The 27,662-nt window shown below is 41.4% G+C and overlaps 1 protein-coding gene and 1 non-coding gene across 5 annotated transcripts; both read right to left on the bottom strand.

Annotated features, from left to right (window-relative positions):
* Window positions 1–341: 341 nt before the first annotated feature.
* On the bottom strand, window positions 342–17,836 carry ANP32E (acidic nuclear phosphoprotein 32 family member E). Of its 4 annotated transcripts, none has more exons than XM_058715939.1 (7): window positions 17,357–17,819; window positions 14,187–14,336; window positions 13,590–13,712; window positions 12,417–12,582; window positions 10,451–10,653; window positions 3,945–3,999; window positions 342–2,691 (listed from the first exon to the last, which is right to left on the bottom strand). In XM_058715939.1, exons 1-7 carry the CDS (start codon window positions 17,408–17,410, stop codon window positions 2,624–2,626), a joined length of 819 nt encoding a protein of 272 aa, XP_058571922.1. In that variant the 5' UTR covers window positions 17,411–17,819; the 3' UTR covers window positions 342–2,623. The 4 variants fall into 4 exon arrangements, with proteins under 4 accessions (XP_058571922.1, XP_058571924.1, XP_058571923.1 ...); XM_058715941.1 differs by lacking the exon at window positions 17,357–17,819 and adding an exon at window positions 16,733–16,873; XM_058715940.1 differs by lacking the exon at window positions 17,357–17,819 and adding an exon at window positions 16,172–16,348.
* Window positions 17,837–20,870: 3,034 nt separating this feature from the next.
* Window positions 20,871–21,057, bottom strand: LOC131505711 (U2 spliceosomal RNA). The gene has a single exon (XR_009258513.1). It is a non-coding gene; the product is annotated as a U2 spliceosomal RNA (small nuclear RNA).
* Window positions 21,058–27,662: the final 6,605 nt, after the last annotated feature.

Below are 27,662 nucleotides of genomic sequence, written 5' to 3'. Positions count from 1 at the left end.
ATTCATTTTTAAAAACTACTGGTGTATGACAGGTTTATAATCACATTAGTTAACTATGGATAGGTTACATCAACTGTCGGAAACAAAGTTATGACTTCAAATCAAAATACAAAACGTGCTGGCTCAATTTGCAACTCCAAAAGGGAAGTTAAAGGAACCCAGAATTTTTTCTGCTTCTTGGACAAAAGTGAATAAATAAAGCAGATGATGAGTTAAACTATTAAATTGTAATGTCTCACATGACATCCAAGTGTTTGAGAAATTTCGGTCTGTTTCTGTTTTTAAAAAGACATTCAAAGCCCCATTGGAGGGTTCAAAAAGTGAATGTCATACACTGAAACTATTAACAAATCTTCCATTTATTTGAAGCAATTCAATTTCAAAAACTTTTAAGTTACAGCAGTCACAGAAGAAGAAAAAAAAACAGGGAACAGTCAGAAACAAAATAATCAGGAGTGCTGCATTTTTTTGTTTTTTAACACTGTCATGGCTTTATTCAAAACACAGTTGCACAAAAGTATTAACTTCAAAGTTTTTTAAGGACAGTTTTGAGGAATTTAACACACTATATACATACTGCCATACAAAGAGCATTAAAATAGGACCAAAAACTTCTACAAAATATAAAACCCACCCTTACTTATTTGCATGAAAATACCACCCACAAAGCTAAATAAGTCTTAAAAAAGTCATTTGGAGGCTCTAAATGTTGTTTTCAAACCAAAGAACTCTAATTTTGATTGCACAATAAGACGATTGATAAAGTCAGTATATAGATTTCATTTTAAAAATAAGTATTTTATAGTCTGGCATATACTCTGTGATGAGAATTCTTAGGGACTACAACAGGGTATTTCAAATGTTAAAAAGGAGTAAAATGTTAGCCTTTTGGAGATTCCAATCCCCCCCTCAAAACTTATTCCAAGAGTTTTATTTCAGTCACTTGTGCAATGTTTTTAGTTTACCCACAAATAACTTTGTAGTTTTTACTCTAAAACCCAAAGTCATACATTTGAAACTAAAAAAGAAGTTCTTTACTCAGTAATTTAAATGTGTCCCAGTAACTTCAATTAATTTGCTGAATGCTAACTTTACAAAAACTTACAGATATCCAAAACAAAGCAGAAAAACATTTGGATAGCCAAGATTTCAAAAGCAATTGCCTTGACCGTGGAGCCTCCAAAACAAAAAGGGGATGTACTTTTCTATTGTTATTATATTTAGTAGCCATATATAGAAACACACATTCGTCCTGAAATATTTTTGATTTTTAATGGACATCCACTTGAAAATAAATCTTAATCTTGAATACTGATTTAGTTTCAAATATGTTTCCAACTGCCCAGTATATTCCAATTAAAAGCTATATCTGGTAATACCTTAAAACTATAAGAAGAATAATGAAAGGTTCTACTCAGAAAAATTAGAAATACTTTGCAGTGTGGTATCCAAATCGTTTGGAAAGCTAACTTGAAAATTTGACTTGAATGTCTCATTAATTATCAACAGGCAATAGTTCTGACTTTTGAGGAATATTAATTCTGCTTCTGAAAGCCTCCTCTACTTTTCTTTCTGCATCCTAATAATACGGTCTGTACATCTTGTCAATCAAAAATGATTTACAGTAAGCAGAATCTGTTGCATACAAATGTACTGGTAATAATATTCATATCTCAGAAAATACTGAATTTCTTTCACTTAGCTTGTTTAAAACTGAGACAGTCTGAAAAGGTGGTTGAGGTATAAAAGACTAAAAGTTTTCCTGGGTATCACATGAGTTTCCCAACTTTTTTTTGAGATAGAGGGAGAGGAGTGAAAAGAGAAATGAAAGTGATTATAAAGGAATTGCTGGGAGGAAAATAAAGAATGCACATTTAAAAACAAAATAACCAACCTACTAGTATGTTGTAATCTTCAGCTTGAAAAAGAAAGGGCTCACCTGCATGTCTCTGAACACATCTCTCTGAACTTCAAAAAGAAAATCGTATTAGTCACCTGACTTTAAAAGTTTTCAGAAGCCTCTACAAAAGCTATGAACTATATTGTTGAGTAGAACCTTTACTATTCTGCTCCTACTTTCCAAGCTACTCAAGTGACAAAAAAGCATCCAAATACCCTTAGCCAAAAAAAAAAAAAAAAAAAAAAGTCATTGCCTTCAAACTAAAGATCTCTGGGTCACCTCTAAAAAAATAACCAACTTCTCATTCAAGAGACTTCATTTCATATTCCAGCTGATCGTGATTTCCATTAACTATAAATAACTTTAAAACCTTATGAATGAAATGCACCAAACTACGCCTGTGTAAAAGTGATCATGTTTTAATTATGGGCTAAAAATAACTAATACAATGAGTTTGAATGAGAAAAATGAAGATTCTAAATAAATTGCTAGGGAATTTCACAACGGGGTCAATGAAAATGTTTTCTCTACATACAGTATGATTATTAACAGACTAGTAAATCTTATTTGGAATGATAAGGCAAAAATAGTAAAACCACACTTTTCCTATAAAAGTTACAGGTTGTTTTCCGTAGGGTTCACTATGGTACATGAAGAAACAAAGAAGATGTGATCACTCTATTGCACACCCAGGAACTTTAGGGAATCTGGTCTTAGAATGATCTAGTCGTCTTCATCTCCATCGTCTTCAGCATCTCGTTTCCTTTTTTCCCCTCGAAGGCCTTCTTCTTCTGAAGGAAGAGTGAAAGAAAAATTGTAAAGTACTCAATTTTAACAAATGAGTACCTGTTAAATTACAAAGTTTTGAATCTTAGTGAAAACTTAATGGCATAAAAAAAATTACAGGTTTGGGGCGCCTGGGTGGCTCAGTTGGTTAAGCATCCGACTTCAGCTCAGGTCATGATCTCATGGTTAGTGGGTTCGAGCCCTGCGACGGGCTCTGTGCTGACAGCTCAGAGCCTGGGGCCTGGAGCCTGCTTTGGATTCAGCGTCTCCCTATCTCTCTGCTCCTCCCCTGTTCATGCTGTCTGTCTCTCTCTCTCAAAAAGAAATAAACATTAAAAAAAATTTTTTTAATTATAGGTTTAAGTTTCCTCTCTGAAAATTTTTCAATTTTAGTGTATTGTAAAGGCTTAATAGACAGAAATCCATAAATAATGACAGCTTGCTGTGCACCCTTGTGGCCAAATCATGAAGTACAGATCAAGAAACTAGGGGCTTGTCATTACAAGAATTATTAGCGAATTTTTAAATTTATTTTGAAAGACCTAGGTAAAGAGGACTAGAGAGCATTATTTGAGAATTCCACTGCTCTTGAGAGATAAGGCTTCACCCTCTTCAAAATGAAAGACCTAAGAAAGTAATAAATTAAGGCTCAAGGTTCCATGATCTCTTCATACCATTTTAAAAATAAATGTTAGAGTGGTGCCTGGGTGGCTCAGTCGGTTAAGTGTCCGACTTTGGCTCAGGTCATGATCTCACAGTTCGTGGGTTCTAGCCCCGCATAGGGCTCTGTGCTGACAGCTGAGCCTGGAGCCTGCTTTGGGATTCTCTGTCTCCCTCTCTCTCTGCCCTTCCCCTGCTCGTGCTCTGTCTCTGTCTCTCAAAAATAAATAAACATTAAAAAAAAATTTTTTTTAATAAAAATAAATGTTAGAGGCTGGTTTTTTGTTTGTTTGTTTGTTTTTTAATGAAATTATTGAATGCCCTGAGAACATTACTCTTTTAAAGAGGTTTTAGGGGTGCCTGGCTGGCTTGTTACAAGGAGCATAAGACTCTTGATCCCAAGGTCATGAGTTCAAGCCCCACGTTGAGTGTAGAGATTACTCAAATCAACTTTAAAAAAAAAAGGTTTCATACTTCTCAAGGTGCTCTATGTTACCAAAATCAATTACAATTTGAATTATAGACTCATTTGTTAAAGTATACGAATAATAGCTGTAACTTGAATGTTAGGATTTCTTTAATGGCTAATGTAACTCACCATCTTCTTCCTCTTCTTCCCCTTCTTCAACATAGTCATCATCATCTTCTTCATCCTTGAAAATCAAATATTTGATTTGAGAATAAAAAGCCATGACGCATATTTTTCACTGTTTGGTAATAATACATTCCAACAAGAGCAAAAAACTATGGTCATTCTACATTCTGACAACCTGTGCCTAACTTACATAGGTGTTTTCTAGGAACCCAACTAAATCTAGATTCTTTATGAAAGTAACTTATGTTTTGGACCAGCACTGTTCAAAAGAACTTTCTGCAACAATGGAAATGTTCTGTATCTATGCTGTCCACATGTAGCTACTGAGCATTTAAAATGTGACCAGTACAGGGGTGCCTGGCTGGCTCAGTCAGCAGAACATGCAACTTTTTTTGTTTTTAAAGTTTATTTACCCAGAGGGAGAGGGAGAGGGAGAGGGAGAGGGAGAGGGAGAGGGAGAGGGAGAGTGTGTGTGTGTGTGTGTGTGTGTGTGTGTGTGTGCATGCAAGTGGGATAGGGACAGAGAGAGGGGGAGAGAGAATCCCAAGCAGGCTCTGTACTATCAGCATGGAGCCCAATGTGGGACTCAAACCCACAAACCGTGAGATCGTGACCTGAGCCGAAATCAAGAGTTGGACACCTAACTGACTGAGCCACCCAGGCGCCCCAAAGTGTGCAACTCTTGATCTTGCAGTTGTGAGTTTGAGCCCCATGCTGGGTGTAGAGATTACTTAAAAATAAAAAAAAAATCTTAAAAAATAAATGAAATAAATAAAAATAAAAAAATAAAATGTGACCAGTACAAACAAGGAACTGAATTTTTCATTTTATTTTAATTTAAATAACGAAATATGTCCAGTGGCTACTATAATGGACAAAGTACCTTTAGACTATTTCAAAGAAAGGTCTTCTATTTTATAGAGTGAGAAAGGAATTACCTGAATTCTTGCCCCAACATAGTTATATGCACTAAATATGTCACTTAATCTCTCTAGACCTCAGTTTTCCTTTTTTTTTTTTAATGTTTATTTTTTAGAGAGACAGAGCATGAGTCGGGGAGGGGCAGACAGAAGGAGACACAGAATCTGAAGCAGACTCCAGGCTCTGAGCTGTCAGCACAGAGCCCGACGTGGGACTCGAACTCACAAACAGTGAGTTCATGACCTGAGCCGAAGTTGGACACTTAACCGACTAAGCCACCTAGGTGCCCCTGGACCTCAGCTTCCTAATCAATAAAAGAAAGTATTCATCTAGAAAGATCTACAAGTTCCTTCTATATCTAAAAATCTACACATCAAAACAGCAAAAAAATCACACAAAAAAGTCACAAAACTTGATCTACAACTCTTGTGAAAGAGCTGTTCAGGATAGCTAAGATGTAAACATAGCCTTGAAACATCATAACTTTTTTTTTTTTTTACTTTAACCAATTGGGATACAAATCTCTAAAGTGCACTACGATTTTATGCTAACAAACCTTTCCCTTGCATAATCAGTCATCATTTTGACCATGAACACTATACTCATTAGTGTATGCTATTCCCTCAGAGCCTATTAATATATGTAGGATGGTTTTCTCCTTTTAAAAATGACCCTCGCGGGGCGCCTGGGTGGCGCAGTCGGTTAAGCGTCCGACCTCAGCCAGGTCACGATCTCGCGGTCCGTGAGTTCGAGCCCCGCGTCAGGCTCTGGGCTGATGGCTCGGAGCCTGGAGCCTGTTTCCGATTCTGTGTCTCCCTCTCTCTCTGCCCCTCCCCCGTTCATGCTCTGTCTCTCTCTGTCCCAAAAATAAAAAAAAAATAAAAATGACCCTCGCCTCTACTTTTAATTGTACCTTTTCCTAGTTTTCGTGCCTTCTCTTTTACAGTAGGTTACTACTTCAATTTTAATCTGCTATGGATTCAGAAAATAGATCAATAAGCTTATTAGAGATTTGAATATAAAAGAGAAAATAGGTTTAGAATAACAGCTGAAACACTGTCCTACAAAGAAAATGTCTTTGGTTACTTTATATTGGCTATTCAGAGGCCTTTTACACTTACTGCCAAATAGTTGAGTTCTACTATATGTTTGAAAAAAATGAAACCAATCTAGGGTCTCCCCTCCAACCCCACAAAAGTTTACTGCTCCTTAAAAATATTTTAATTGGCAGGGCATGTGGGTGGCTCCGTCGGTTAAGTGTCTGACTTCAGCTGAGTTCATAATTTCATGGTTCGTGGGCTTGAGCCCCATATCAGGCTCTGTGCAGAGCCTGCTTTGGATTCTGTGTCTCCCTCTCTTTCTGCCCCTCTCCCACTCACTCTTTATCTCTTTCAAGAATAAACATAAAAGAAACACTTTAATTGGCAAATGTCAAGAATTGCTGGGTATTGAAGGAAAATTTGTACAACCCATCCCTTTCACAGTATCCATAGCCCCATTTGTGTCTAGAAATACTAAACAGAACTTAATTTCCCAGCACATAGCTAGGATCCCCTGAGAATCTCAACTGCACAACACTCATATCAGAAATCAGTCTTATACAATTAATTCAAATACTGAAAAGCATTCTATACCAGAACATCATCAAGCTACAAGGAGCAGAAGGAATAGATGGGGTAGCCAATAGTATAAAAAGGAACCACAGTAAAAATCAGGAGAACCTAAAGCCTTAAACTAAAGACGAAAAGAAAGGAAGAGAGAAGGGTAGAGGAGAGAGGGGACAGGAAGAGGAAGGAAAGGGAAAGAAATAAAAAGAAAGAAAAACAAGGGACACATTTTAAACATCTCCTATCTGCAAATGATAAGTGAGGATATTTAAATATTTGCAATTTTTTAAAAAACAGTGGAGACACTAATCACATTTATTCCTTAATTTAGAAAAGCCCAAGTCTCAAAAGCTAATTACTTCTCTGGATTTTGCTTTAAACAAAATATGGTTCAACTAATTGATTCATGGAGTGGCTCAGTCAGTTAAGTATCTGACCTTTTTTTTTTTTTAATTAACATTTTATTTATTTTTGAGAGACAGAGTGTGAGTGGGGGAGGGGCAGAGAGCGAGGGAGACATAGAATCCCAAGCAGGCTCCAGGCTCTGAGCTGTCAGCACAGAGCCCAGCAGGGGCTGGAACCCACCAACTGTGAGATCATGACCTGAGCTGAAGCCGGGTGCTAAACCAACTGAGCCACCCAGATGTGCCAAGTATCTGATTCTTGATTTTGGCTCAGGTCATGATCTCACAGTTTGTGAGTTCGAACCCCACATCAGGCTCTGTGCTGTCAGTGCAGAGCCTGCTTGGGATTCTCTTTCTTTCTCTCTCTCCCTCAAAAATAAATAAATAAACTTTAAAAAGTTGATTCATGTTTTTAAGCCTTTTTTATTTTTTATTATTTTTTTAATGTTTATTTCGAGAGAGAGAAAGGGAGCAGGGGAGGGGCAGAGAGAGGAGAGAGAGAGAATCCCAAGCAGGTTCTGCGCTGTCAGCACAGAGCCCAGCGTGGGGCTCAATCTCACTAACCTTGTGAGATCATGACCTGAGCCGAAATCAAGAGTCAGATGCTTAACCAACTGAGCCACCCAGGCATCTCTAAGCCTTTTTTTAAATTGAAGTAGACTTGACATACCATGTTACATTAGTTTCAGGTGTACTACATGGTGATTCAGCAAGTCTGTATTTTCTGTTACACTCACAAGTATAGCTATCATCTAAGCCTTTAGTTATTAATGTCATCTATTAGATAATACCCCTCAATAAAAACTCAGCTTTCATCAGTGACTTGTTCAGTAGAAACTATGATCTTTTCCCAATTAATGGGAAATAACATGTTTCCTCATTGTATTATGTACAGTACAGGGGCACCACAATTCCCAATTCTTCTACAGCCCCCATCCCCATTTTTAACGAAATGTCCTACAGATACATCAAGACCTTCTTTATCCATATTAATTCCTTATCTCTAAAGAGCAGATGAAATAAAAATATTACTCAAACCATGCAGGTACTACACTGACTTAACATCGTGGGAATTACCTCAGAGATTTTTGCTCTATACTGGACTGTGTCACTTTTAACATTTCCCAATATTCAGTGGAATGATAAACACAAACATCAGCAGTCAGTTGAAAATCATTTTAATGTTTATTTCTTTTGAGAGACAGTGCGTGGCTCCACGCCACCAGAGCCTGACAGAGGGCTTAAACTCACGAACCACAAGATTATGATTTGAGCCAAAACCAAGAGTCAGACGCTTAACACACTGAGCTGCCAAGGCGCCCCAGTTGAAAGTCATTTTTAGGGGCAGGTGCCTGGATGGCTCAGTCAGCTGAGCATCCGACTTCAGCTCAGGTCATGATCTCACAGTTTGTGAGTTCAAGCCCCTCATCAGGCTCTGTGCTGACAGCTTGAATCCTAGAATATGATTCAGAATCTGTGTCTCCCTCTCTCTTCCCCTCCTCTGCTTGCCTCTGTCTCCATCTCAAAAATAAATAAATTATGGGGTGACTGGGTGGCTCAAGTTGGTTAAGCATTCGACTTTGGCTCAGGTTATGATTTCCCAGTTCGGGAGTTTAAGCCCCACATCAGGCTCTGTGCTGACAGCTCAGAGACTAGAGCCTGCTTTTGCATTCTGTGTCTCCCTCTCTCTGCGCCTCCGCCCCCCCTCCCCTCTCTCAAAAATAAATAAATGTTAAAACATTTTTGGGAAAAAAATGAGTAAATAAATAAACATTAAAAAAAAACTTTTTAAAGTCATTTTTTTTTTTAAATTTTTTTTAATGTTTATTTATTTTTGAGACAGAGAGAGACACAGCATGAACAGGGGAGGGTCAGAGAGAGAGGGAGACACAGAATCTGAAGCAGGCTCCAGGCCCTGAGCAGTCAGCACAGAGCCCGACGCGGGGCTTGAACTCACGGACCGCGAGATCATGACCTGAGCCGAAGTCGGACGCTCAACCGACTGAGCCACCCAGGCGCCCCTAAAGTCATTTTTAAACTACTTAATACTAGGGGTGCCTGGATGGCTCAATCGGTTATGCATCTGACTTTTGATTTTTGCTCAGGTTGTGATCTTATGGTTCATGAAATCAAGCCCCAGGACAGACTCTGAGTGGGTAGTACAGAGTCTACTTGAGATTCTCTCTCTCCCTCTCTACACTCCTCCCCCTCCTTATAAATAAATAAATAAATTAATTAATTAATTAATTAATTATATCAGAGAAAAATTATCATCAGTGATATTACCTATCTAACCAATGTAAAGATCATTAGGAAAACAAATAATGCTAACAATTCCTAGTCTAAATCAAGAGATATTATTTTTAATAATAAAAAACTCTGAATTATTAACATAAAACAATAATTTAACAACATTAGGAGAAAATAGTAATTCCCAGGGGCTGAAGATCATTTGTTCAAGTCAACTGACGTTTTCTGTGAGCTTACTATGTTCCTGTCAATGCACTAGATGCTGAGATACAAAGATAAATGGCCCTTCCCTCAAGGAGCTGACCCTCGAGTAGAAAGTGGCCAAATAAACAAGTTTTTACAAAAGTGTCTACAGGCAATAAAGCCTAATCAAGGTTCAAAGGTAACAGAGGAAGGAGTAGTTATCTATGAAAACTTACAGAAAGCTTCAATAATGAAGCAACTCCAAAACTGAGTTTTTAAAGAGTCTGCAATGCATGATTTGCATAGCAGTCACAGGAGTATATATACATAAGTGGCTTGGTCATGGACTTGTACATAAAATCAGTGTACTTTACAAGCTTTACTATACTTATGTTTACCTCAGTAAGAACAGAAAATAAAGTTCACCAGAGAGCATGGGTAGAAAGTCACTACAGATAGAATACACAATGTAGCTACAGTCAGAAAGGCAAGAAATAGCTCGGTGTGACAATTTAATTTGGTATGAGGGAGAAGAGGCTAGAGGAGGAAGCAGGGGCTAATAATGATGGGCCTTGTATGTCTTGGTGGCAACAGGGAAACAAAGTAATTCATGCAGCCTGGTGACATGATCTCATTTGCATTCAGAGTACCCAAGCACATACTGTGGATGATACACCTTTGTGGTGACACTGTATTCAGAGAGACCATTTGGAAAGCTACTACAAAACCATTAGCAAGACATAATTAGGGGAAAGGAAAGTCTTCTTGAGTGCCTACGATGTGCCGGGGACTAGATACTTTAAGTGTATTATCCTGTCAGTTCCTTAAAATAATCCTAAGAGGTTGGTATAATCTCCGTTTTATAAATGCAGAAGCTGAGGCTCAGAAACTTTTGTAAAATGTTCTCCACCGTCCCACGCCACTGAGGGCTGAGCGGTTTTGAACAATAGCTGGGTGGTAAAATAGGGTTTGCGATTATCTGGATACACTGTGAGCTGACGGACAGTGGTAAAAAGGACAGGCAGACAGATACATGCAGACCCACAAGTCAGGAACAGCTTTCCGCTTTCCACTCAACTTCCTACTTTAGGACTTGACCTTAGGCCTAAATGGCTTTCAGTGCAGGTAAAAAGTGCCTATTCACCTGGATTTCTTCTTTCATTAAGTAGGAGAGGCCCACTTCCTCTTCTCCCTCTCCCAGTTCTGAGCCTGCCTCCTCCTCCTCCTCCTCCTCCTCCTCCTCCTCCTCCTCCTCTTCCTCCTCCTCCTCGTCCTCCTCCTCCTCCTCATAGCCTTCTGGTGGACCAGCTTCATCTTCCTCTTCGTCTTCATCATCTTCATCTCCGTCTTTAAAAATATTTTGAAAGATGAACAAATGGCTGGGAAAAATGTTTCTTGGTAGTATGTCGATCCTATTTTCCCTTGTCCCAATCACCTCAAACTCTTAAGCCAACGGGTGGGTGGAAAGTATCCCAGGGTGATTTTCTTTTTTTTAAGACTTCCCTTTTGTAACATCCTCCTTTACTATTTGAGAAACATGGCTTCTAAATACTGAACTGTTTCCAACATATAGATTGTCATCAAAACGTTGCATGCACTAGGGGCGCCTGGGGGGCTCAGTCCATTAAGCGTCCCACTTCAGCTCAGGTCATGATCTCGCGGTTTGTGAGTTGGAGCCCCACGCTGGGCTCTGTGCTGACAGCTCAGAGCTTTGGAGCCTCCTTCGGATGCTGTGTCTCCTTGTCTCTCTATCCCTTCCCCACTCTCACTCTGTTTCTCTCTCTCAAAAATAAGTAAACATTAAAAAAAATTTCTTTAATAAATAAAAAATGAAATGTTACATGCACTATATTTTATTTTGTGGACACTTCAAAGCTCTTTTATCTATCATTCCATTCCATCATTTTCTAACATTGTTTATCCACCAAATTTCTTTTTAGAGTAAAAACTTTTTTTAAAAATATTTATTTTTGAGAGAGAGGGAGTGTAAGTGGGGGAGGGGTGTGGAGGTGGGGGACAAAGGATCCCAAGCAAGTTCCCTGCTGACAGGAGAGAGCCTGCCCTGATGTGGAACTCAAACCCAGGAACCTCGAGATCATTACCTGAGCCAAAGTCAGATGCTTAACCAACTGAGCCACCCAGGCACCCCGTTACACTAAAAAACTTTTATGGGGTCTTTTATTTGAGCAGGTCATGATCTCAAGGTTCATGAGACGGGGAGCCCCGGGCTGTGCTCTGCGGCTGGCTGACAGCACAAAGCCTGCTCGGGATTCTCTCTGCCCCTCCCCCACTTGCGCTCTCTGATGCACTCTCTCTCAAAATAAATAAACTTAAAAAAAAAAAAAAAAAAAAAAAAAAAACTTTTCAACCAAGAATAATAAACAGTATCCCATAACTAACAAGATCCATTCCATCATCTGTTAGTCACCCATTTATCCAAACATGTATATTCAGTATTTAATTTTAGAACATTTTCATCACCCCCCTCAAAAAAACCCATACACATTTAACAGTCATTCCCCAATCTCCTCTCCCCCAGCCCTGGTGACCACTACTCCACCTTCTATGAATATGCCTATTCTGGACACGCCATACAAATGAAGTCATACAAAATGTGGCCTTTTGTGTCTGGCTTTTTTCACTTCATAGAATGTTCTCAAAGGTACAGCATTTATCAGTGCCTCATTCATTCTTACGACAGAATAATATTTCATTATATGGACATATCACATTTTGTTTATCCAACAGTTGATAGGCCATTTGGATTGTTTCCATTTCTTGGCTACTATGGATAACATGCAAGGAATGGTTCCTTTTTAAAAAAATAAATAAATAAAAGGTACTATTTTAAAAGTTACCACTTTTACTAGGTGGTGGTTACACAGTTTATACAGATATAAAATTTTCATGGAGCTTGGTACTACAATAATCATTAAATTCCCCAAGCTATCAGAAATCTTAAAGAAGAAACACAGGATTAGGGCTTTGGGTTTTTAAATTTTTCTTCTTACTAATCTCTTTTTTTTCCCCCCAACACCTAAATATCCAGGCCCAATCTAAATTGCACAACTAGACTGGAGGCTGTATTTATAGGCATTAAGAATGATTACCTTCATCATCCTCTTCTTCTGAGTCCGGTGCCTCGTTATCATCCTGGTCAAATCCATCTAGGTAAGTGATTTGCTGCAGCAGTTCGAAAATACTTTCTCTGTAATCCTCCAGGTTTGTGATCTCACAGTTAAACAAGTCAAGGCTTTTCAAATTTTTAAGATTTTGCTGGAAAAGTAAAAAGTTAAAGCTTACATTTCAAGATTTTAAATACTATATTACTTCTTTGTAATTCATGAACCAGAAAACACATATTTGAAATCAGAATGATTTTTAGATCTTTCGCATTTTATTTTTTTTTTAATTTTTTTTTTCAACGTTTTTTTATTTATTTTGGGACAGAGAGAGACAGAGCATGAACGGGGGAGGGGCAGAGAGAGAGGGAGACACAGAATCGGAAACAGGCTCCAGGCTCCGAGCCATCAGCCCAGAGCCTGACGCGGGGCTCGAACTCACGGACCGCGAGATCGTGACCTGGCTGAAGTCGGACGCTTAACCGACTGCGCCACCCAGGCGCCCCGATCTTTCGCATTTTATAATGAAGGGTTATTGTATCAATTCTCTTAATGAGGCCCCAGGATGCAAGTATCACGAGGGAAGGGGCTTTATTCTGTTCACCACTGTAACTGCAGCACCTGATTAGTGCCTTACTATGGTAGCCACTTGATAGATTCTGTTGACAAAATATGTGCATAAATAGACAATAACAACATTGTGGTTAGCTTAAATCTAGTCAAGCTTATTGTCAACAATTTTTACCTCCTCCCAAGCTTTTCTTTAAATCAGAGCAGCAGGGGCCCCTGGGTGGCTCAGTCAGTTAAGCATCCAACTTCAGCTCAGGTCGTGATCTCAAGGTTCGTGGGTTCAGGCCCCACACAGGGCTCTGTGCTGACAACTCAGAACCTGGAGCCTGCTTCAGAGTCTGTGTCTCCCTCGTTCTCTTCCCTCCCCCGCTCGTGCTTGGTCTCCCTCTCTCTCTTTCTCAAAAATGAATAAACATTTTAAAAAATCTTTAAAAGAAGTAAAAGCAGTAACCATCTAGATCAAAACATGTAAGAAATTCAGAAGTTTCAAACAGTGAAATATAAATCAATAATGAAATATAAATCAATAAAACAGAAGCAAATCTCAGAAAATCAACCAAAAAAGAGAAACTCCAGAGACTTTCCACTTACCAGAGCTTCTACTGTACTGAGATCTTTGATTTTGTTTCCACTCAGATTGAGGTAGGTAAGATTTGGACATTTCTCTGCCAGGACTTCCAAGCCTCCCGAAATTATATTGTCACTGAGTTCCAACTAAATATTCAACATGGAGAGAAAACAAACCATTGTGAAAGCTTAGGGCAGATCAGATTTTCAAAATATATCCATGTGAAGAAGAAAAACAATTGTCATTCTCTCTGGCTTCAAGAAACTGTCACAAATTATTAATTTCCAAATTCCCACCTACAAACGCCAAATAATATATTAAAACCCCTACAGAGTAAGCTTATAACCCTAGTTTGGCTCCAGTCGCATTATAGTTGGATCTTTATGTTTCAGAGAAAAATATTTGGTAGATATTAAATCCAAATTCATGTCATAAAGCAATTTCATTATTAAATGTAAATTTCTAAAAGCATTAATAGAGCTGATTCCAAAATCCTACATAACCCTTTTTCTTATCTGTAGAAGTTTGGAAACTTCTAATTAGAAGGCAGAATGGTTGTTTCACTTGGCCAAAACCTGGGCCTCAAAATTATGATGATTTCAAGCTTAATGCCAACTTACCTTTCGAAGTTTATTTAAGCTGGGCAGCCGAGCCAGTGAACTTAGTTCCACATTAGCCATACTCAGAAACTCTAGTTTTTTAAAAGTATCATTCAGGCCCTCAATTTCCCCATTGACACATAGGCAATTATCAAGGACTAATTCTGTCACCTGTAAGACAGAAAATGAATGAGTCTTAACTCTGCAATCTGTTTAGCAAAAGATCTGAGTCTTGACACACTGGAAATATGAAGATAAAACCATCAGTCCTGGGGCACCTGGGTGGCTCAGTCAGTTAAGCATCAGACTTTGGCTCAGGTCATGATCGCGTGGTTTGTGGGTTTGAGCCCCACCTTGGGCTCTGTGCTGACAGCTCAGGGCCTGCTTGGGATTCTCTTCTTCTCTCACTGCCTCTCCCCCACTCCTGCTTTCTCTCTCACAAAATAAACTTTAAAAAAAGAATACACACATCAATCCCCTTACCCAGATCCTTTTCATTCTCTCCTCCCCCACCAAAACCTGAAATACAATCTAAAGTCATCATTATAAGTTAACCTTTTAAATTTAAACTTAGACCAATTAGTTCAATGCCTGTTGAAATCACTGATGCAGGGGAAAAAAACTTTGAAAACTTGCTTCTGCCCGTGATGAGAAGGACTCTCAACATGAGAGCATATACTTTACAGTGAGGTGATGCCTGGGCTACTGGTAAAGGATTCCAGGGAGCTGCCCTAAAGCATAAGGGAGAAGAAAGGAGACTATTTTATTCATGTTTCCAGTTTAAATTCCTTGATCTTTGGTTGATAAATGCCACCATAACTCCCAAATACCTTATTACCCTTCGTGAAGAAATGTTAGAAAGCTCATGCTGAGAAAGCTGGCTTTTAGAGTGGCCTAACAATGTCACCCAGAACGATACATCCTTGACAAAATGTTATTTCTCTGTAACACCCTCCTAGCATTTTTGTTTCTCCCACAGTGGGGGAGGGGGAGGGGCTGCATCCTCTATTAGGTCACAGTTGTAGAACAAAACTTGCCGCTGTGTGGACCTGGAAGGACTTAATCTTAACGGGGAGACAGGAGACTCTGGCAGTCTATTCCCAATGCAAAAATATGTTTGAGGTATTTTGAAGGCTAAAAATTAGCAACGAGGAATGCCACCTTCTCTAGTTGAGTATGACTTTGACAATTATTTTAGAGACCAGAGAAAGTATATGATCTGTTTAGAGGTAAGGAAGCCAAGGCCCAAAGGGTAAGAATGACTTGGCTAAGGTCACACAGTTTGTATGACAGAACTGTGCCTCACTCTAAATCTTCTGACTCCTGGTCCAGCTGAGCGGGAGGAGAGAGAGCCACAAGATTTGGTGTCAGAAAGCCAGTTCTTCCACTTAAGTAACTTCACTGCCCCGGAGGGGACTCCATTTGCTAATTTGGATTCTAGAACAATACAATCCACCTTACAAGTCCCTCCAAGGAGAAAGGTAAAAAACAAACACAAACAGGTTTTGTAAACAGTAAAGAGCTATACAAATACAAGAGACCGTTATTACACCACAGGGGAGGAAGGAGAGACTGCAAAAAAGCAACATCCGGCACTCCCCAAAACTGGCAAGGAAATTACTATGGATAGGGTAGGTAAATGAAAGGGGGGTATGGAGGAGCAAATTCACTTTTCCAAACTAAGACATACAAAAGCATACTAAATGTGTGCTTCTGTAAGGCAGCTTTTTTTTTTCCTGAAGCCCCCAAAGAGTAGGCCCTAGAAAACTCCCATCTCTCTCTGGGGTGATAGCAGCGACTGTTTCCTCCTCCCCGCCCTTTGCCAATTTCAGAGAAAAAGGGACTTAAAACACACACACACACACACACACACATTAAGACCTTGGGTTCCCATTCTGCACGCCACAACAGCCCACCGAACAGAGCCCACTCCTCCCCTGTGCTGGTGTGCGCAGGCACCACCCCCACCCACCCCTGCAGAAAACAACTGTATCCTCAAGTTCCACCTCTCGTGTTTATTTCAGAGGCCGCAATTAACAAGACTCGACGCTTTCCTCGGCGTCCTGGAGTGCGAGGTTCCTCACGGACCACGGGCCCCGCTCTCGCGACCCGCAGCTCCGACCCACGGGAAACCCAAGACGGGGCGGGGACTCCTCGAGGGAACAGGGGTCGCCTCCCCGCCCGCGTGCCCGGCACCTCCGCCCCGGGCGGAGAGGGCTGGGTGCAGCCGAGGAAGCGCCCTCAAGCAGGAGGCGGAAACGCCTCCCGCCCGACCCCCGAAAAGTTGGCCGCGACCCGCCTCACGTGGCCCCTCCCAACCCCGTCTCTTTAACTGAGGCGACGGCAGCAAGAGCGCATCATTTAGTTTCGCCGAGCCCAGCTTTAACGCACAAAACTACTACGGCCCATTTGTTGAGTTCTGTGAAACCTTCTCCCGGGATCAAATTCGGAGTGACGGCCACTACGACACGACACGCCGAGTAGCATTACGCCGCGGGGAGACCGAGGGGATTACGCCTCGCGTCCCCTCCCCACCTCCGGTCTGGGCGACGACTCCCAAAACTTACCCGCGGCCGCGGAACCGACCGCTGACCCAGATTCCGCCCGGCGGCGGGCGGCGCGCGCCGCTTCCCGGGGGAGTGGGTGCAGCCGTCGGCAAACGGTACGCGGACTCCGCCAGGGACCCCAACCCGCGCCCGGCGCGACGTCAGACACCCAAGGGCCTCGAGGCCGCGGGCACCCCCCGAAAAAAAGAAAAAAAGAGTTGGCAGCGTTGCAGAAAAGTTGGACTAAGTTCTCAGGCGACGATGGCTGCAGCGGGGGCAAGTGCGACCGGTGGGTCGCCCCCACGCCACCGGCCCCCAGGAGGAGGAGGGGACGAGGCGGCGGAGCGGCCCCCAACACTCCGCTTCCTGCCCCCACCAGGACAGGACTCCCGACTCGAAGAGGGCTGAAGGAGGCTAAGCCCCCGGGTACACACAAAAACGCCCCTAGAAACTTAAACCTTCGCCATTTTTAAGTAGAAGATTTTAATGATTTAACACTTAAAATTAAATATTTCCCCCAAACCGTAACCTCAGGGTTACGGGGTTAACTCAATACCCCTCCTCAGACACCCACCCGGATCCCTACAAAGCCGATCTTCCCAATACAGGTCCGGTGGGGAAGGGGAGGGGGCTGAGTCATCTCACCTCCTCCGGGGCTCTGTTCCTTAACTCCAGGTTAATCCTCTTCTTCATCTCCATGTCCTCCTCCTGCTCTTCTGCGGCTACTCCCTTCCCTTACCCTTTCCTGCCTTTCCCACTACCCCCAACCCTTAATTTTAAAAGATTTGTAAATGAATGAAAAGAAAAGCAAATATAAACGCCCACCACCACCAAATAGGTGTGGGGAAGAAAGAAGAGAATAGCAAATGGAGTCCAAGGAGTTGGGACTCTAACTCGACTGCCCCCACCTCCTTGTCCACACACTCGCGCGCACTCACACGCACACACACACGCGCGCGCGCACACACATACACACACACACACACACACACACACACACACACACACACACACACACACACACACACACACACCCACACACCCCCGCAGTTCCTTCCCCTTCAATGGCTGCTCTGAGACTGAGCCTCCATGACACGGCACCGCCAACCCCCTGGCCTACACTCCACCCACCTCCCGAATGTATTGGTCAAGTCTTCAGCATCGCACTGTTTCATTGGGCTGCACAAATGTCCGTCAGTCTTCAGGGTGGACCTGAACCAGAAGTAGTGTGTCTATTGGCTACGACCAAGCGCGCAGTTAACTCCGATAGGTCCAGGAGGGTGTTCGTCCTGGGGAAATGATTTTGAATCCCTGTAGCCCCCCTCCTTTTCTTTGTGTGGTTGGCGCGCTTTCCCTAGGCGTTCGGACGCTTTTGATGCCCGCTGGATTTGTTTGGGTTTTTTTGTTTTTAGTGTGAAAGGGAGGGAGAAAGCATCTTACGTGCCCAGGTTGCAGGACTGATCATTTCGTACACAGCACGCACGAGCTCTTGGCCTTTTTAAAGCACCTGGCAGCCAAGGTGCGCCGCAACGTGCACATGATCTAAAAAGCGTGCCTTCATGGTACTGCCCTACTTGAGACAGTCTTCTGGTGCAGAACCAGAGCCGGGATAAAGATAGTATTTTAACTTCCACCCTGAAGGACTGAACGATTTTGAAAGAAGTTGGGTGAAGTATGTAAGTTAGGCACCTTTAAACAAAACTACCCTGAAGGAATTGTTACTGGGGTAATTGTTGCTGTAATAAACACTAAGTCCTTGGAGGAAAAACAGTGCTGGACTAATGAAAATCAGACGTCGATTCGCATAGAAATGGTACCCCAATGCCTCTCCTTTCTAATTTCCCCTCGGTTGGTTTCAATGGATATCTGTAGGTAAAATGTGCCTTTAAAAGTCTGAATGCGAGTATAAACCAGCGGGATGAGTTTTGTTTGTTGTGTTTTTTTTTTTTAATTTTGTCTTGAGCAGTCTAACTTTTCTCAGTTCTTGCTTAAATGTTGTCCTTCTCATTCCCTTACACCATTCTCAGGATAAACACCCAAAGAAATTCCAGATGATTTGGAGAAGAAAGTGGATGAATTAGTCCCAATTCCTCTCAGCGGAGTGCTTGTTGGCTATTTTTTCAGTTTCTCGGGTTAGAGACCTTTAAGGGTTTCAAACAGACTCCTCACCACTTTGCCACCACCTCTGCTTCTCCCACGCAGAGACACACCGCTCCTCAATTAGGCTTACATTTAAAATGTAAATATTTAGTATTTTGCATGTTAAGTACTTTGTGGGGAAAGAAAATAGTGATTATCTTCTCGATAAGTGTTTCCTTTGAAATCTTGAAAAGGAAATTTTGTGAAGAGGAAAACAGGGAAAGGGAGAGCTTTTGGTATAAAATGACTTGGGGGGTGGGGCAGTCAATTCAGCGTTAGTTAAGCTTGTTTTGTTTTCACACAGGCTAAAGGAAGCCAGGATGATATGAAAACAACCAAATGGATTGAGGAACAGTTAAAGGAAGAGTTTTAAAAGGGGTGGGGGGAGGGGCAGGAGTGGTGGAACAAAAGGGCTATAAAGAAACCTGAAAGTACATTTTAGTACCAGCTTGAGTAGAAGACCTATGGTTGGTCTCATCCCACCAGCCACAGCAGGGTTTGGAACTCTGGAATGGCATCCCAAAGAGAGTTCAGGGAAGGCGATTCAGATCTAGGAGCCATACACATATGAATAATAGTTGAGACTATGAGAAAAAAATAATAAGATGCCCACAGAAAATATATTTAAGAGGAAGGCTATCCGGCAAAGGGGAGCAAAATATGATTGAGGGGAAGGAGAGAGGGGCTGTCTACCAAAATAAATTAAGGAACAGGCAGAAAAGAATGAGTTGAGGGGTACCTGGGTGGCTCAGTCAGTTAAGCCTCCGACTTCCACTCAGATCATGATCTCATGGTCTGTGGGTTTGAGCCCCCTGTCGGGCTCTGTGCTGACAGCTCAGAGTCTGGAGCCTGCTTTGGATTCTGTGTCACCCTCTCTCTGCTCTTCCCCCACTTGCACTTTGTCTCTCTCTGTCTCTCAAAAATAAACATTAAAAAAAAAAAATGAGGTTGAATTTGAGGGCAGGCGATATATGGAAGCCAAAGAGTTTCAAAGAAGAGATGATTATTGAGGTTAAAGGGTAGGACTTTTATATCAGAACACAGAATGGGAGAGTATGTTGGAAATAATCAATGTGGGGAAAGGCCATGAATTCGTTTTGCCATTGGATAATAGCTTCAGAAAATACACTGTAGTGGGGCGCCTGGGTGGCGCAGTCGGTTAAGCGTCCGACTTCAGCCAGGTCACGATCTCGCGGTCCGTGAGCTCGAGCCCCGCGTCAGGCTCTGGGCTGATGGCTCGGAGCCTGGAGCCTGTTTCCGATTCTGTGTCTCCCTCTCTCTCTGCCCCTCCCCCGTTCATGCTCTGTCTCTCTCTGTCCCAAAAATAAATAAAAAACGTTGAAAAAAAAATTAAAAAGAAAATACACTGTAGTAAGCATAGACAAGGATCCACCAAAGTGAGCCTTCCCCCCCACCCCCCATCCCATAGTTCCCACCCACCTGTCATCTCTCATGTGCCTTACCTCACCTCTTTCTAGTCTTAGTCAAGAAGCCAGGATAAGAGACTGGGTGAAGAAAGAGTCTCCAGAGGATTGGTGCACAGAAGGAAAGGTGTCAGGAAGAGGTTGGATGAAGAACATTACCAGGCTAGTAGATGGGTATATGGAGCTAAATGAAGGATGAAAAAATAAAATAGGGTCAGGAGAAAAGCCAAACTCATGAACTAGGACATGTTTTAAGCTGAAGTAATACGGCAGAGTTTATTTTAAATGGCAGGATGAAAAATAAGGTTAAGTTATCAGAAGGTAGAGGAAAGCAAAGGAGCAAGGAATTGAATGAATGAGAGTGTGGTTGGGACCACTCCTCTAATCCACCAATAAGATGTACACATCAGGATATTATTTAGCTCAACATGCCTTTAATGTTCAAAAACTAAACTCACCTTCTGCTGCCGAATATCTTCTGTTGCCCCTCTAGATCCACTCTTCACCCTTCTCCACCCTGCTCTGTAACTCAAAACCCACAGAGTCGTGTGACTTCCTGAGTTTGGTGCATGGGAGAGGGCACTGGCAGAAGATCGGAAGTCTGGAGGACTGTGAGGTTGGAGTATTTATTCCTCAACTTCCTCGGTGGCAGGTTATAAGAGAGCTGAGTCTATCTACCAAAACCCACAGATCCTGTTAGAACTGTGGTGACCACCGTGATGTACCATCCAGATTTTCCTTCAGATACTACACTTGATCTTAGCCAAAAGGCCGAGAAGCGATCAGTTTCCCTCAGGAATGAGTGACTTATTCCCCCTGAATCTTGAGTAAATAAAGCATGGTTGTTCTTTTAAACTATTCAGTTTTGAGGTGATTTGTTACAGTGGATAACTAAGCAAGGGTATATACCCAAGGTCCTGTGCTTAGTAAATTGTGAAGATGAATCTCAAATCCAATTCCTGTGATCAAAATTAAATTTTTCCAAAGGTGGCCATTATAATCCTGTTTACTTTTTTTAATATTTATTTTATATTTGAGAGGGGGGGAGAGGCAGAGAGAGGGAGACAGAGGATCCGAAGCGGGCTCTGCACTGACAGCAGAGAGCCCAATGCGGGAGCTCGAATTCACGAACAGTGAGATCGTGACCTGAGCCAGTCAGACACTTAACCAACTGAGCCACCAGGCGCCTCTATAATCCTGTTTAATTCTCAGATGCACAAAATGTTCTTCTCCCTGAAATATCATTCTTACTTCCTACTGATGCCCAGAATGCTACAAATAGATATTCGATATTATGACCCCTGTTGAGATACAAAAACTCTAGGAGAACTAATAAATAAACTTGATTATTCTATTAAAACTTAGTTGAAGATATGAGATTTTTTTTTAAGAAAAGGGTTTGATTGGCACCATGAATATTATAAAATAATTGAACTACCCTGCATTTTCCAGGTGTTTTCCAATTCCATTCTTTCTTTAATTCGGGATCCTTTTCACCTTAGGGGTTGTTAGTAAACACTGAAGTGGGAAGCATACACATTGTTGTGGTAAAATTTTTATTACTGTTGTGTGAAAACCAAATTTGGTGGAATATCTGCAAAAATTTTTAATTCATGGCCGAGATTTTCCAGTCTGAGTCACCTCTTTATATGTTAACATTGTGCAACCTGGTTTTAACATTAGCCAAAGTCAAACAAAATTAGAAGAGTAAGTCTCCCAAATAAATCCGTATTGCAATGGGAAATACAAATGATTGAGAGACTGTAACCTAGGAATTATTGCATCATTGCATTCTCCCAGTAGCACAAATAATAAATAGTTTTCTTTTTTTAATTTTTTTTGCATTTATTTATTTTTGAGAAACAGAGTGAGACAAAGCATGAGCGGGGGAGGGGCAGAGAGAGAAGGAGACACAGAATCTGAAGCAGTCTCCAGGCTCTGAGCAAGCGGCAAGTGGTAAGCCTGATGCAGGGCTCGAACCCACAAACCGTGAGATCATGACCTGAGCCGAAGTCAGACGCTCAACCGACTGAGCCACCCAGGGGACCCAACAGTTTTCTTAAAAGAAATTTGTAACCTTGGTAACAAAATTACTTTCTGGGGCCCCTGGGTGGCTCAGTCGGTTGAGCGGCGGAATTCGGCTCAGGTCATGATCTCATGGTTAGTTAGTGGGTTTGAGCCCTGCGTCGGGCTCTGTGCTGACAGCTCAGAGCCTGGAGCCTGCTTCGGATTCTTTTGTTTCCCTCTCTCTCTGCCTCTCCCCTGCTCATGCTCTGTCTCTCTCTGTCTCAAAAATAAATATAAACATTAAAAAGCTTTTTAAAATTACTTTCAAAAGACTAACGTAAACTTCTGGTTAAAAGGAAGATAATTTAGGGGCGCCTGGGAGGCTCAGTTGGTTGGGTACCTGACTTCAGCTCAGGTCATGATCGCACAGTTTGTGAGTTCAAACCCCGCGTCAGGTTCTGTACTAACAGCCTGGAGCCTGCTTCTGATTCTGTGTGTGTGTGTGTCTCTCTCTCTGCCCCTCCCCTGCTCACGCTCTGTCTCTCAAAAATAAACATTAAAAAAAAAAAAAGGAAGATAATTTAATATACATATTTACTTCCATTTCTTCCCAAACCTTACTAAAATAACTTTAAATGAATAAGATCTAAACCCAAATTTGTAACTCTGTGTGGTGATGGATGTTAACTAGACACACAGTGAGCATTTCACCGTATATACAAATATCCAACCATTATGCTGGGAACCTAAACCTACTATAATGTTACATGTCAATTATATAGCTCAATAAAAAGAAATTTTAAAGACCTAAACCCAAAAGGACAAAGAGAGTGAGCAAAGAGAAGAGAGCTGATGAGAGAGCTCAACAAAATCTTAGCATCTGCAAAGTGATGTACCATTTAGTTCAGAAATGCTTCCTTACTCCTGATGTCTGACCTCTTGTGAAAAAAGCTTGGTTAGTATAACTGGGCCTCTCTCAGCCCTTTGTTCATCCAACCTAAGTGGAGTGTTCCACTCTGCTCCTTGCTCTTGGGAGAGGGACCCTGTTCATCAAAGCACATAATTCTGCTTGGTTTGTCCATACCAAAGTCCACCTCAGTCCAGACTGCCTGGTTCTGGGCACAGTTAGCAGCAGGCCCATTAATTCTCATCCTAAAAAGTATATCTCCTATCTGGCCTCCATCACTTAGTGATACAAGTGATATGTTTGTCTCCATATCTGCCTGTTGCTTTATTTCTCAACTTGTTCAGGACCACTCCACCAAGAAGGAATGCCATTATTGGGATCCCCTTCAGAGATCCCTATAGACTAGAGGCAATCATCTTAGAAGAGAGGGGGAAGTTGAAACTTAACTGCTTGCAGGAGATTGAGAGACAAACTGATTTACATTAGAACCACACAAAAATTCTGAATTTGGAAGCACTAAGAACCCCTGAAGATGAGGGGAAGGGTGTGGCTAAAACAGATTTGGTTGAAGTTCATGGTTTTTTGTTTGGTTGGTTTTGTTTTTGAAGTTCACGTTAAAAGCAACTGAATTCCTTCCCAACTCTGAATCGCAGAGGTCAAAATAAGGTATTCTAAACTCAGAAACACCTGGTATAACTAAGACCAAGTTAAATGTAATGAAAATTGGCAGGAAAAGTGAAAAATCTATATTTCAAATAGTGAGAACTCTCCCCCAACAAACCAACCCTTTCTCTCCTCCATTCATCATACAATTGGGTATACCTTCAGGTAAAAAGTTAGAGGTTTCCTCTCTGGAGAAACTAACCAGAAGAGACAAGTCCAAAGATACTGACAAAACAGTAGGAAATGGCCAGATACCTGTCCCACCCCCTCATTGTACAGTCTACCAGTCAACAAGTTTCCATACATGGTTACACATACCATTTAAGTGCCTTGCTCTTTTTTCTTCCTGAGAGAGAGAGAAAGAGCACCAGCACACACAAGTGTGTGAGTGGGGGAGGGGCAGAGGGAGAAGGAGAGAGTCTTAAGCAGGCTCCATGCACAGTGCAGAGCTTGACACAGGGCTTGATCCCACAACGCTGGGATCATGATCTGAACTGGAATCAAGAGTCAGAGGCTCAACAGACTGAGCCATCCAGGTGCCCCTAAATGCCTCACTCTTAAGTGTAAATGGATAGGTAAAGATAGCCAAATATTTCAGAAAATCCTTTCACATAAAAGCAGAGACCAAAAAAGAGCCACAACAAAAACCTAACTGAAGAAAAATAATTCAGAGGAAACAGAGACAAGAAGCAGAAGATAATTTTTAGAAGAAAGCCTAAGTTAACATTATAAAAGATAATGTATTTGTGAAAATAAAATAGTGCTATAAAAAGAACATTCATGGAAGAAAGAGCTTATGAAAATTAAAAATATGAATGCAGAAATTAATAATTCAATAGTTAAAGTTAAGGAAATCTCCCTGAAAGAATAAGAAGCAAAAAGATGGAGAGATGGAGTTGCCTGGCTGGCTTAGTAGAGCATACAACTCTTGATCTTGGGGTCATGAGTTTGAGCCCCACATTAGGTGCAGAAATTATATACATAAATAAATAAATAAACAAATAAACAAATAAACACACAAACGAGCAAGCAAGCAAAAATATGGAAAATAGAACTAAAAAGTTGGGATTAGAGAACATTCCAGAAGTTTCAACATACAATTAACTGGAATTTCAGAAAAAGGGAACATATAAAAAAAATTATCAAAGAAAAAATATGAGAAAACATCCCGCAGTTGAAAGAAATAAATTTTTAAGCAAATGAGCTCACTGAGTGCTCTTCCAAGAAATAAAAAAGACCTAAACCAAGATATATTATCATGAAATTATAGAACATCTAAGGTAAAGGAACTATACTAAAAAGCTTCTAGAGAGAAGTCAGTCTAACTTCAGAACTGGAGAACTGAGAGTTCCAAGAGGAATATTTCCTTAAAAAAAAAAAACAAGTTTATAGGGTACCTGGGTGGCTCAGTCGGTTAATCATCCAACAATTGGTTTCGGCTCAGGTCATGATCTTGTGGTTCATGGGTTTGAACCTCACGTCAGGCTCTGCACTGACAGCTCAGAGCCTGGATCCTGCTTCTGATTCTCTGTCTCCTGCTCTGTCTGCCCCTCCCCCACTCATGCTCTGTAAAAAATAAATAAACGTTAAAATTTTTTCAAAAACAAAGATAAAGCAACTAGAAAACTAAAGCAAAAGGTGGGGAGGCTATTATCAATTCAAGGGAAGTTAAAAGTTGTACAAGAAAGAAAATATACACTGGCTCAGCTGTGAATAAATATTGATGATAATCTAAATGCTGCTTTAGCTAAAATTATGATTCAGTAACTAATCACCAAGGAAATGCAAATTGAAACCACAATGAGATATCACCTCATACCTATCAGAATGGCTAGAATCAAAAAGACAAGAAATAACAAGTGTTGGGGAGGATGTGGAGGAAAAGGAACCCTCATGCACTGTGGGTGGGAATGCAAATTGGTACAGACACTGTGGAAAACAGTGTGGAGGTTTCTCAAAAAATAAAAACACGAATTACCATATTATCTAGTAATGCCACTACTGGGTGTCTACCCCCCCCCACCACCCAAAAAACAAAAACACTAATTCAAAAAGATACATGCACTTGTGTGTTTACTGCGGCATTATTTACAACAGCCAAGATATGGAAGAACTGAAGTGTCCATCCATGGATAAAGAAGATGTCATACATGTGGCATACAACACAATGGAATGGTATTCATCCATAAAAAAAAGAATGAGATTTTGCCATCTACAGCAACATGGGTGGACCTGGAAGGTACAGTGCTGAATGAAATGTCAGAGAAGGATAAACACCATTTGATTTCATTCATATGAGGAATTTAAGAAAACAAATGAACATGGGGCACCTGTTTGACTCAGTCGGTTGAACGTCCGATTCTGCTCAGGTCATGATCTCACAGTTCGCGAGTTCAAGTCCCACATCGTGTTCTGTGCTGACAGCTTGCAGCCTGGAGCCTGCTTCAGATTCTGTGTCTGCCTCTCTCTCTGCTCCTCCCCTGCTCACACTCTCTCTCTCAAAAATAAATAAAGATTAAAAAAATTAAAAAAAAGAAAATGAGGGGCGCCTGGGTGGCGCAGTCGGTTACGCGTCCGACTTCAGCCAGGTCACGATCTCGCGGTCCGTGAGTTCGAGCCCCGCGTCAGGCTCTGGGCTGATGGCTCGGAGCCTGGAGCCTGTTTCCGATTCTGTGTCTCCCTCTCTCTCTGCCCCTCCCCCGTTCATGCTCTGTCTCTCTCTGTCCCAAAAATAAATTAAAAAAAAAAAAAAGTTGAAAAAAAAAAAAAGAAAATGAAAACAAATGAACAAACAAGAAAGAAAAGAGACCAAAAAACAGAACTTTTTTTTTTTTGGTTCCCAAATTTTATTATGAACTCATATAAAATATTCCAGATAAATGAGTTTTAACCCTCTTCTCCCTCCTCTTTCTGATCCTAGTTAATCTGGAAGTAATGATTTGTAACTCTGCTGTTAGTAACTGCACAACCCATCACGTAGATTAATCTTCTTTTTTGGTTTGATATTTCAAATACCTTTTGGGAAAAGGCACCTCAAATATTATCATAATCTTGGGGTGCCTGGGTGGCTCAGCCGGTTGAGCATCCTACTTCAGCTCAGGTCATGATCTCACAGTGTATGAGTTCGAGCCCTGCGTCGGGCTCTGTGCCGACAGCTCGGAGCCTGGAGCCTGGAGCCGGCTTGGCATTCTGTGTCTCCCTCTCTCTCTGCCCCTCCCCACTCATGCTTCCTCTGTCTGTCTGTCTGTCTGTCTCTCTCTCTCTCTCTCTCTCTCTCTGTCAAAAATAAATAAACATTAAAAAAAGTCTTAATAAAAAAAATTATCGTAATCTTGCTCTTGCTCCCTTCAATGGTTATAACCCCTACCCGAGATCCACAGCTTTTCCTCTCCTCACACTCCTCCTCTTTTCCTTCTCCTTACACTTTAATTCATTTTTAAAACATTTTTTTAATGTTTATTTTTGAGAGAGAGAGAGCGTGAGCAGGGGAAAGGCAAGAGAGGAGACACAGAATCTGAAACAGGCTTCAGGCTCTGAGCTGTCAGCACAGAGCCCAATGCGGGGCTTGAACTCACGAGCCATGAGATCATGACCTGAGCCGAGGTTGGAGTTTAACAGACTGAGCCACCCAGGCACCCCCACTTTGATTCTCTCTTAAAGAAACTTCTCACAATTGGCAGCATCCACAATTCCATCTTCTACAGGGTAGTTGCCGTCAAGGGTAAACTTCAGAACTTGCTTCTTTTTTTTTTTTTTTTTTTTTGTCCCCCTTCACTGGAAGCTTTTCCACAGGCACCGAGGCAGCAGGAGG

The sequence above is a fragment of the Neofelis nebulosa genome, chromosome 2 (assembly GCF_028018385.1).
Source record: "Neofelis nebulosa isolate mNeoNeb1 chromosome 2, mNeoNeb1.pri, whole genome shotgun sequence".
Taxonomy (NCBI): domain Eukaryota; kingdom Metazoa; phylum Chordata; class Mammalia; order Carnivora; family Felidae; genus Neofelis; species Neofelis nebulosa.
Note: the sequence above shows the minus strand (reverse complement) of the source record. Positions and strands in the feature narration are given on the sequence as shown.

Coding starts and splice junctions, on each gene's coding strand:
- ANP32E (XM_058715939.1), bottom strand. CDS start 17,410: ATGGAGATGAAGAAGAGGATTAACCTGGAGTTAAGGAACAGAGCCCCG. Junction 4,000..10,450: donor TAATGAAAGAAGAAATCCAG/GTGAATAGGCAC, acceptor TTGATTTTCAAG/GATGAAGAAGATGATGATGA. Junction 2,692..3,944: donor GGAAGAAGAGGAAGAAGATG/GTGAGTTACATT, acceptor CTCTTCCTTCAG/AAGAAGAAGGCCTTCGAGGG.